The 12,540-nt window shown below is 35.2% G+C and overlaps 2 protein-coding genes and 1 pseudogene across 11 annotated transcripts in view; 1 reads left to right on the forward strand and 2 right to left on the reverse strand.

Moving 5' to 3' along the window:
• LOC138325026 (cell death abnormality protein 1-like) overlaps window positions 1-12,540 on the forward strand; it is a 314,573-nt gene that overhangs the window by 154,657 nt on the left and 147,376 nt on the right. The gene's annotated exons all lie outside the window — the stretch shown is intronic.
• The window catches only part of LOC138326108 (fucolectin-3-like), an 89,395-nt pseudogene that overhangs the window by 76,238 nt on the left and 617 nt on the right, over window positions 1-12,540 (reverse strand).
• Window positions 562-6,391, reverse strand: LOC138325032 (fucolectin-7-like). The gene is made up of 3 exons (XM_069270388.1): window positions 6,103-6,391; window positions 4,154-4,363; window positions 562-1,195 (listed from the first exon to the last, which is right to left on the reverse strand). Exons 1-3 carry the CDS (start codon window positions 6,182-6,184, stop codon window positions 1,032-1,034), a joined length of 456 nt encoding a protein of 151 aa, XP_069126489.1. The 5' UTR covers window positions 6,185-6,391; the 3' UTR covers window positions 562-1,031.

The following is a 12,540-nucleotide window of genomic DNA, read 5'->3' on the forward strand; positions in this document are numbered from 1 at the left end:
CATCATGGCAGTGGACATGTCGTCATCAGTGACATCACGTTATGTACTTATAAAGTCACATTATGTATTAGTGAGTTCACTCTATGTATGTCAATTAAAGCCAGATTAACATAACTTCCACTAATGGTTAGTCTGTGTAGTCATAGTACCAGTGTATCATCAATGCATGTTTGCATGTATTAATGTACATTTCAATGGTGGAGCATTATATCTAAAACCGAATGGCACATGACAGGTAGTATTAATTATCATAATGAAATAAATACAACACTACTTTCTATGAAGATAAATGATTACACTCACCAAATACTAGTACCTCACAAAGTTCCAATATCGCGTAATCGTCATACCAGCTGTACCGTTTTGGGTTGCTCCTATAGTTGTACACAGTCACATACCGACCTACATACAGGCACTTGTGTATCACATTCAACTGTACGGCAGATATGGTACTACTGGTGTCCTCGTAACACAGTACGCCATCCTGAGGGGAAATGGTGGCGTTTGATACGTACAGCTGATAACCAGCCAATCTTCGCTGGAAATTGGCTAAAACGCAAAACAAATATCCCACTTCGAATACTTCATCCATATGCACAAATACTAAGTGTTTCCCGAAAATTATTCCTAAAATAGATGAAGGAGTCGAGCATTTTCTTCCCCGATAATGCAGTTAACAATGTACATTTGTTGTCATGTGACTGAACACCACTAAGCCTGTCCCCTGTCATTAGGGCTGAAGAAGCCTGCTGGATAGCAGGGGAAAACTACCTCTGAGTAGGATTTTTGATGAATGAACCTGTTTAAACTTCGGTATATAATACATTTGTTGTATTATCTTAACGCTGAATTCGTTAGAATTTTTTCGACATTTACCTCACCATTAAAATCATCACCATTCGCAATTTGAACGAGCATGATGGATAATGACATGCACAAGTCACTCGATTTCAATTACTACCTAAGTCCACTGAAATTGTGGTTGTGCACAGGAGGCCGCGGTGGCCGAGTGGTTAAGATGTCCCGACATATTACCACAAGCCCTCCACCTCTGGGATACGGGTTCGAATCCCATGTGGGGCAGTTGCCAGGTACTGACCGCTGGCCGGTGGTTTTTCTCCGGGTACTCCGGCTTTCCTCCACCAACAAACCTGACACGTCCTTACATGACCCTGGCTGTTAATAGGACGTAAAACTAAAACAAACCAAAGGTTGTGCACAGATAATATATACATTTGTAACGAAGCATTTTGTTTCGTTCCGTTCGTTCCGTTAGTCTTTGACCGGAAATTATGTAAACTCTGGTTTTGCCGGTCACATGATTACGGGAATGCAGGTTGAAATACAGTTTCCATAGGGCTTCCGAATCAGTAAGGTTTTAAAACTCAGTTTATTTATTAATTCCTGCCGTCTATCCTTTCCCTAATTTGCTATAACCATGTAGCATGGATATAATAATATTAGTACAATAACATTACCTGCATATTGGCATATTGTGGTTAACTGGCGTACTGTAAGCTATATGTACTATGTATAAGTTTATTTGAAATTGAGAAGTATAAGATAATGAGAGAGAAAGAGAGAGATAGAAGGGATGTCTATTAGTATTAAATATGTAAGTTAGTATGTATTCAAGAAAGAGAGTGGTGAGAGTTGTTTATGTATTCAGGTGGTGATGATTATCTGCTTTTATTTGTTTATAAAGAGGCTGACCACAGGGCCCCAACCCTGGTTATTTCTATAGAATAGTCTGGGCAATAAAATGTTTTTTATGTTTCACCTAAAAAACTACCATGCATTTGCATGACTCATTACTAGAACACGATTACGATACATATATCTATCTTGGACTTAAAGATCGAGATCTAAAACTCTCTTTCAAACGCTTTATTCGCATCTGTCAGAGCGGCTTTATACCCTTGCATTCAGTTAAAAAGGGTCATTTACTATTTAAGTATTTGGAAATCAACTATCCACACAGAACAAATATATGTACCCGGCCTACTATACTTTTCGGCCGGGTACGAAATGATCCCTATATATCCCAGTGGAGCTTTGCATCAGAAAATCACTCGGACACATTTTTGTATACTTTGTTGCATGTTTCCAATTATTTTAAGCGTATACATGCATTCATATATTATTTTTGCTCAAAAGAAACATAACGACCATCCTTAAGGATGTGTTTTTCTGAGGTTTTAGTCCCGTTGAAGTCTTGTTTTGACAAAGATCAAAGAAGTTATGGGATTTTGAAAGACAATTTATCATATATTTGTAGCAAGTTGACAATTTATCATATATTTGTAGCAAGTTGCCAGTTGCATTTTTTGTCCAAAAATTACATTTCTATCTTAGGTAGATTTTGTTATACGGGGATTTTGAGAAATGTTCCTTTTGGCGGCCATTTTGAAATTGTGTCTTTGAGTAGAACCACTGACAGTTTTTTACCGTAATTGGTTTTGCTTAAATCATCACTGCGCCATCATTTGTAGCTATATCGAGCTAATTTTGCTGTAAATCTTTACTTGGTTCGTGGTAATTAAAATATTGAGCATTAATATGTGAAATGATACTTTTGTCACTTTATCTTTGCATTTAATGGTAATTTCAGCATTTTTACTTTTTACTCCCAAATATTGAAGAATAATAAATATTCAAAAGGGGTAAAAAGTAAGCATACGGACCCCCTATTTTTTGCCCGATTCAGAAAGAACAAACCTTTCCCCATTGATATGCAAAATATTAACAAAATGTTTAATACCATAACTTTTCTATAAAGGGTTAAATTTGGCAAAAATGGCTGAAAACTATGCATTTTGTAGCTCACAATTAAGGGGTAATGGTAGCATATGTTGTTATTATGAGAACAAAATATCAGTCTCATTAATCAAAACTGGTATATGTTTAAAGAAGACTACTGGAAAATAAATTCTACAAACATCCATGCATATCATATCTCAGAGGAGAACATCCTTAATATCTTTTTTGAAGGTTCAAAATTGATTTTATCCCCCAGCAAATTAGAGGGACGCCAGGGTTGGGACCCTGGCTACATCCCTCTTACAACATATAGCCTCTCACAGGAAGTCTCTTTCACTTCTTTTACTCGATCGCTTTCATTTCATCACATTTGATTTGCTCCATTCATTCTGCAAACTCATTCATACAAATACAAATATAGATATAAAGATTTAGATTAAATGAAAGAGTTTGTCTTGTATTCACACATATAATAATTTATATTATTGATTTGATGTCACCCATTCGTTAATTTTGACATCATAATTTTTTAAATTATATAGACATAAAAATGAGCAGTGAGAGAGCAGACAAATCTGTAACATTTATAGATTCAATTCAATTAAGATACATGTATACCTGCTGATATATGTCACCATCCTTAATATCTACTTTACCACTCATAGGACGTCAAATTCACAATTTTGCCGTATAATTTTCCTTCGAAAAGACCATCATATTTATATGTGAAAAAAATAATGTCTCGCTTTGATTTTGATATTTTATACGGTTCAGTTTTATTGCCTAGTAGGTAAGTGATATCAAACAAGTAAGATAAAATGCATACAAACGTTTAATAACGGTTTGCACAAACATCTCTTTGCTCCATTAGCAGTAATAGGCACCAATTGGATCTCTAAAGATGACACCATTATCTGTCTTAAAGTCTTTTGAGCTACAATGTTGCAGCTACTATCCATATATTGCATGATTATTCGACCAAAACTGAAACTATACCAGAAATTGCACTTTTCATACGTTTTTAGAACAATGTTATATTGTTGACATGTGTGAGGTTTGAGTGTGGTGTAGGTAACATGAAGATATAGTTTGTAGTGGTTTATATTGTCATTATGACTGTTTCATAATCTTCTGAATGCCAAAGTTGACTGGCACATGTATGCCGTCACAAGTCCATCAAACAATTCATGTAATATTAACAATATATCAGATACCTATACAAGGACATATATGTTTGGTGTCCACATGCTTTAGTGTAAAAAATTCTGATCATTTAATAAATGCGATATGATAGCCATAAATTATCAAGATAAACAATGTATCTAACACAATGAACAATTGACCTCCATACAACCCAACTCCTTTTTAAATCAAAGAAATGTTATGTCCTTACCTCTGTATATTATCTGGATGCTGTCGATAGTACTGATTTGTCCTAGATCGACACGCCACCACACCGTCTTCGGACTATCATCCTCTGTGTGGGTACAACAATCAGAATTTATATCTCTCTGCTGACATCCGTCCACAGCGGCACCCGCCAGCCACTTAGCTTGGCTATGGTTACAACTCTGTGTAGCTGTCTTAGACAAGGCTAGGTTTCCTGCAATGTACCATCGATGATGCATCTTAATTCGAGTTCTGCTCAAATGTTTACGTGTGTGTCAATAATCATTAAACAATACCTTAGACTCGGTTTGATAAGAAATCATTGTCATTAGGTAAGTACAAATAGGTCACAAAGCAAAATATTTCCTTCTCAGTTGCCCAGAAACATTGAAAATGCTACTGTTGTTTGTAAGGACAAAGGTATTAGTATCGATACAAAATGCCATGCATTGTATTATTGTTACTACTTAGTGTTGGTCAAAAATGAGCAAGACTGCAATGTTAGATTTGATATGAAATCATTAGTATTACAACATGTATACATTAGAAACTGTTACAAAACAAGATATAACAGTCAAGGTAGTCCCAAAAACATTGAGATTGAAACCATTGTCATAAAAGAAAATGAGTACTGTCACAAAGCTAAATATTTCCGTCTAAACTCTCCAGATACACTTATCTATCAAGTACTTCTACAGCTAAAACATATTAAAAACTAACAAATTTCAAGATAAACGTAGACATAACAGTTACCGGATGATTATAGAAGGTAGAATAACCTGCCAATACCTGTCTGCCTTATGTAACAGGAGAGAAGTAAATGATCAATCCCGCTACACGCCTTCCTCCTTTTTCAAAGTCTTCGCCCTCGGACACATACAAGACCCTTATACCATCACCTTGGTAATCTTAGTTTGGCGCCAATATTGTAACATGGCAGGAAATAATGTCGCCGCCAGGAGCTCCGAACACTAGCAGAATGTTCTGCCGACTTAACTACCAGGGCCGTTTTGGATTATACGGTTTGACTGGTTGGACTTAGTTGTTCGTTTATGGATGAAAGACGGACCTGGTGATTTTATATTGTTTTCACACGAGCCTTGACAAAGCTTTTATTGGCCTGTATCAAAACTGCAGGTCCGTGAGGATTTATACTTGAAATAATGACTTTAACAAACGGTCGAACTAGTTGTTCCGAATAAACGAAAGCGGTCTTGGTCACTGATGATCGACCGAATCCAATCCAATCTCGCTATATTTGGTCTACGACTCCAAATGTAACAGGACGACAGTAGTATGCCGCCAGCCGGGCTCGAACTCGCGACCCCGGACTTACTGGTCCTCCGCTAGAAGGCGACCGTATCACTATGTACAATTCAAACCTACTACATGTAGAATTATCCACCAGAAATACATTATCTAATGATGTTTTTGTCAGAATCTTAATAGATGTGATTGCATTTAAAGTTACCTACTCGCTGATGATAGCCTTTAACAGTGTCATTTCCAACTATGCTATGATATTTCTATTTGTAAAATGATTAATAGCCATAACCATTAAACATGTTTTTTATAAAAGAAAGATAAACTTGCACAGGTAATGGTGTTTTTTTCGGTTTACCAGAACATACCTGTACATGTATGTTTACGTAACGTAAATGAGTAAATTTCACCCAAGAAATACATATTTATGTAATTATAGATGATATTAGTATTCTAATTTTGAACCTTTCGTGCCAAACGTCAAATGAGCCAAGATATGACCACATATACAATATTCAAATTACAGTCCAGGCTCGGCGACACGGTAACCTTAACCTAGATATTCAAATATGTATATTCGTATGTGTAAATAAAATACCCAACCAGGAAGTGAATTTGCTATATACACGTATAATAACTAAATACTTCATGATACGTTTCAACAGTGTCTGCTTTTGTTTCTTTACCTACCTTCAGATCTGACTGTAGCCAATATAAAAACCAAGCTAAGGAAAACGACATTTCGGCTTTGTAGGTATTTGTCTTTCGCCATATCCCAATATTCAGAACTGAAGCTACAAGGAAGTAAATACAGTCCTTTCTGTGTCTATAGCCTTTGTTAGTGTTTGACGGTTTAAAACGTTATGCATCAGTGAAATGTATTTTCTATCACAATAGGCGGTGTTATTCAACTCTCAGGGTATCAAATAAGCAGTGCAGCTGTTAATTAACAATATATTCATACCACACGTGGTATTAACTCTTAAAGTTATAACGCATCCTTATTGGCTGACATCCTTTGTCAACGTCATCAATAATCGAATGATGTCATACTATGTTGTGATTGCCGCTTGACGTCAAAACTGGTGTTGGAAAGTGTATGTGTCGTGGTCGTTGTGTCAAAATACCTAACTTATTCATGCGGGGTGTAAAATCGACATGAAATACTAAAAATATGTGTAACGGAAAGGATATTTTTCACTGGTGAGTTTAGTAGATTAAACGATTCTGGAACAGACTTGAACTTGACCACAATGGCCTGATGATTATTTGGCGGGAGGAGACGGCACCATACCGTGCGCATACTTTTATATAGTCCAACAATGAGTTTTATATTATTGAAACAACTGTAAGAAATTAAACTCAATAAGACGTTAAATGAATAACATTTCATCTTAAAGATATTCCCAACCGGAAAAAATTATCGATGGATTCGTTATTAGAATTTGACTTTTAAATAATAATAAGGACCTTTTTGAAAATATTACTATACTCTATTTGCATATTTCAGCAAATACAGGTTACCTTATCCTCGTCGTATTTGTCGTATTTTTATCGGCTAAAAGCGAATATCATTGTGGTAGAAACAGGTAACACGACTTGTGGTTGTTAATACCACACTCGTAAGTTATTTTTTTTTAAATTCAAAAGCTAGTCGCTAAAGCTGAGTCGTGTATTTTGTAACATTTAAAAAATAACTCACTCGTGTGGAATAAATGAAATATTCAACAACCACTTATTATGTAACATCTAACTCACGACGGTTTCTGAATAGGACAAGTTGTATGATGGTTACACATTAATATGTGTTCCTAGTATAGGATTCATTTATTTGTTTAAACATACCTTAAATTGGTTATACATCGTTTTAATATTTATAGTCATCTTTTTATACATATTCACTGCTAGGGCATTAGCATTGTACCTGCTGCCTCAATTGTATGATCGTAAAAGCGACTAAATTGAGAATCGATCTTTTCTCTTCTCCCTTGAAAACGTTTTACTTTTGGCTTTCGGTTAAGCGCTCGCCCCTGTGAGGTAGGCTCTGTGTTCTGTCCCCTGGCCAAGACACACGTACAGCAAAGTCTATAAAAGTACCCGTGTAGTAGTTTCGGCTCCTGCCTAGCGTTTAGCATTGCGGAAGTGGGGCGACTTGTTCTTCCGTTATCAGTATAATGTGACAGGGTTGGGTGTGTTGCTTGATGTCTTCGGCGGCATGCCTCAGTGATACAGCACTTTATGAAAGGGAAAAGGGAAATTGTTTCACTTTACAAGAAGACATAACATGAATATATTGCAGTCTCACAAAACACGCGCTTCAAGCACACTACACAGGGGAAACTAGATTGGACTGGGTGACTTTACGCACATCCATATCGACATTGACCAACAGTCAGTCGACACTGTAGATGGAATACGCGCTATTAAAATAGAAATTAGTTACACAGAAATGGATACACCACTAAATAGTAATTACTTATTTTCTAGTCTTGAATAGTGAAATATTTTGGCATATGTCAATAGGGTGATTTAAACTAGAAAGTTTTAATTAAAACTGGGTAATCGGGTGGTGTAGTGGTTAAGCCACTCGCCCGATCACGTGGGATTTCTCCGGGCACTCCGGTTTCCTCCCACACTAATATCCCTCGTGCGCTTACATCCGGGCCATCGAGAGAGATTTACATAAGTTGTATAACTTGTTTCGTAATCGATGTAAAATAAATAAAGTTTATATTTTTTAGAAAGTTCTTCATACGTCATAATTCAATAGCGGCCTCAACTGGCCTCCACAAATCTTGAAGTCTTCTTACATTTAAAATTCTGCAAGCAAACACTAGGTATCGGGAGATGGGCTGTTAACTCCTCGTCAAGAGGTGAACTTAGTCAATACCCCATCGAGTCATTTATCTTAATTACATATTATATTCTCAAGAATATCACAAAGCAATAGTAAAATTTGTTAATCATTTAATTAAGGACGCTTTAGCATTAAATAAATATATACACGAGAAAAGAACATACGCGTGGTATACATTATAGTATGATAATGGTTTATAACGATATCGATATCATTTACATTGGACTCACTGGTTACATCTAAAATATAGACGAAAAAAGCTGATGGAATCATGTCTTAATATAGATGAAAATAGCTGATGAAATTATGTCTTAACAATGTCTCGAAAAACTCGAAGCAAAACTAAGATTTAAGAGATAAGATGTTGCTGTTAATATTGAACAAGAAAAGATGTTGCTGTTAAGATTTAACGAGAAAAAATGTTGCCGTTAAGTTTTAACAAGATAAGATGTTTCTGTTAAGATTGAACGAGATAAAATGATGCTGTTAACATTGAACAAGAAAATATGTTGGTGTTAAGATTTAACGAGATAAGATGTTAGTGTTATGATTTAACGAGAAATATGTTGCTGTTAAGATTTAACAAAACCGTCTTTGGACCACCACTCTATGTGTGTGTACAACAATCAGTAAATATATCTGTCTGCTGACATTCGTCCACAGCGGCACCCGCCAGCCACTTATCCGGGTACTTGTTACTACTCTGTGAAGCTGGTTTAAACAAGACTAGGTTTCCTGCAATGTACCATCGATGAGGCGTCTTAATTAGTTTTTTTTGTAGATATATAATTAACATTTTCAATATTTATTTAGGCATAGCGTTCAACGTCTGCAGTTATAAGGTTTGAGTGTCATCACGACTGAAAAACCAAAATTCATAAAACAAACCATTTCAGTCCAGAAACACTACTTACACTATTGTTGTTCATTAGGGCACCAGATATTAGTATCGATAGAATTTAAGTCTTTCAGAACGAAATGAGTCTCCTATAGCATTTTTGTTTGCTTGACAATTTGCTTCACAATTCAGAAAGGAAACAAACGACATCACCGTTTGTGACGTCGCTTCTAATTTGTTAACGGCGTAATTATTACAAAGAAAAAAGTCCTTAAACGAGTTTGGAACTTTGAAGAGATTAACTTAAAGTTTAAGATACTGTTTAAACAAGTGATTATTGTACATTTTTTGTATGGCCTTTATTTCATATAAATCGTGCCCTTTGTACTCAAAACCGTCTCTTGCTGCGATAGTGAACAACACAGGTAAAAAACATGTTCATAACCTGACTGACCTTGCTACAATGAACGCATTCATTACAGTGTACGCAATATGACGGAAAGTAGAGCTGTAAATGGGATTGAAATTAGGGCCTACATAAAAGGTATGTCGCTAATTAGCGTAAAACCGAAATATATCCACCGTGAAGTGTGTGATGTTTATGGGAAAGGCATACTGTCACAAAGGTCTATGTGTAGGTGGGTAGCTAAATTTAATACTTGACAACAGCAGCGTAGAGATGCTACTCATCCATGTCGTCCTGCCACAAGTAAAAACAAAAAAACAACATGAAAAAAATCAGTAATAAGCTGTGGAAAATGATGCGTGATACACAGTGAGGCACTTACCACAATTGACGAATTTATCTTTAGCGTATTTTAAAGAAACATTTGGAAAACCCCTCGTATATATCATATATTGCTTAGTGTCAAAATTATTCTATAAAGCATATAAATGTGTTTTAAATCGACAACATCAATGATTTAAGTTTATTGTTAATACCAAACAAAGAGTTTTTAATATACTTAAAGCTTCTAAAGAAACTTTCTAGTATAAAAAACGTCATGATTGCTTAATATGGACATTATACATGTATTGCCCTGGTGTGAGGGAGACATGTATATTTGTTTCCCTGAATGCTTTATTATTCCGAATATATAACTGTCCATGTTTTAGTTACATAAGTATACATAAACCTGTATAGATTACTATATCACTGTACAATGTAGACTTAATGGACAGTAGTGGTATTTAACAAAAATGAAGAAATGCAACATAAATATTCTTCAACAATTTATTTCTAACAATTTCAAATGTGATAACAAGTCCTAATCTATCACAGTTCATTTCTTTTTGTCTGATAATAATTGTTATGAAAACAACCCGAGAGGTTCCGAGAGAGCTACTCGACAGGGAAAATTGAAGGAAGTGGGTTCCGAGAGGGATACTCAATATTTGTTTCCCGGACACGTGACGCTGTTAAACTAATCACCGATACTGTTATATCGATGAGGAAAAATAATACATATATGAAAAGGCAGTATTAGTAGTTTGCTATTGGTTAATTAACTAAAATTGAAACAGTTCATTCTAACAAAAAAGTTTTTTTTTTCAGCTCACATTTTACTTACATTTTCCACTGTTTAATTCTCCTGGCGGTACATTTTCTACATTATTAGTTTGATTTTTTGATCGGTGAATATGCTTTGACTGCAACATTATAGGCACAATATACGTAACTTTTCAATTATTTTTGTAATCACACACATTTACAAGAAAATCACCACGTTCTTTGTTGTATAAATTAATAATTAAAGCTAGGTGATATGTCACTGAGACCAACTGTGATGTTTCGAAAAAAAATATTTAAAAAAAAAATAAAAATAATTAATGTGGCCCACAAAAATACAAACCGAAACGATACGAAAAAGTCCATAGAAACTCCCGATTCCTGGAAATTATCACGTGACTCGACCGCGCCTATATACGAAACGTTTCGGTATTGTCTGTTTCAAGATGGCAGGTGTGTTTACAACATGACTTTTGACGTTCGATATTATAGATTTATCTGCACGGAATAATGTCATAATACGCGAGTTTCATCTTTATTCTAGGTCATTGGTACAATTATGATTATTGGGTCTGTTTGTAATTACAAAACAACTGAAAATTACGTATATTTGACCTTTAACAGTGGCAACGATTATTCCTCTAAAACACATTGGATGCGCTTTCGTGTTTAAAAGACAAACCCTTTAGCGTTTGGGTTTGAGGTGTTTTCATACTTTTTAATGCCATTGGTACTCTCCACTATTACACTGGGATTTGTTTAACTATTCCAAAGCTCCAGGTAAACTCATACTGCCTATTTAAACCTTTTGATCTATTCATGATACATTGCATTGCTTCACTTAGAGAGTATGCATCGTCATTTGCATGAACCGTGTTGATTTTGAAAGATCCATGTACAGGAATTCACACTGAAACATCTACTCAGTTTAATTTTCATAGCATTTTCTTTAAAATGGAGGATCATACATATGCAGCTAATTTGGAAATAAAATAGTTAAGGCTTCACATCGTGCTATAAGTAGAGATATTATTTCATGCCTGATAAAGGTATCGATGCTTATTTGGAAACATTTATAACCGTTGTACATATCAGGGGCGTAGGAAGCAGAGGGGGGCAGAAACATGTCGCTTCAGCCAAATATAGGTTTGTGTGTTGAATTAGTCTCCTCCTGTGTAAGGACACTTAATGTTATGTAACATTTATATTTTTTAAAATAAAAAAAATTGATTTGAACCTAAAAACAATTGATTTGAACCTAAAAACATCCTAGAAGAAAAATCGAATATGTCAAGATTGAAGGAGGGGGTCGAACATAGTTAAAACGGGAAACTGAAAGTAGAATGGAAATATAATTAAATAAATGCAAGATACATTATGTATGGAAACCAAAAAAGCAATTTTCACCTCATTGAATAACTCGAATACGTTGGCTTGGTTCATTTCTGTTAAACATTTATAAATACGTTTTACCGCTATCTTTTTTTTGCTTTTGAAATTTGTCATCAGTATTATCATTCACACGTTTTGTTTCCATCTTTGAATGCCGTCGTCGCGAAGCGTTACTTGACAACCATCTTGTTACTAATGACGTTAGGGCAAAGAACGATTACTCTATCGTCCAAACCCAATACGATTTCTACTAGCCAAATACGACTATATCTTTGATATCACGTTACATTATTGTAACCGATATGCATACAAGATTCTCGTCTAAGGCGGGATAAATGAAAGTTCCTTCATCATTTCTGGAATTCCTTTACAGGTTATTGATATTGTGGCCGTGCAAGAAATGATGCAAATTATTTTGGAATTAGGTAATACAAATAAATCTATGAGTACAAAAACATCAGGACAAGAACATGGGATTTGTTTGTCGCTATCATTTATTGTTCCATTTCTTCTTAGATTTAATGAATTTGA

This window comes from Argopecten irradians, chromosome 6 (assembly GCF_041381155.1).
Source record: "Argopecten irradians isolate NY chromosome 6, Ai_NY, whole genome shotgun sequence".
Lineage (NCBI taxonomy): Eukaryota > Metazoa > Mollusca > Bivalvia > Pectinida > Pectinidae > Argopecten > Argopecten irradians.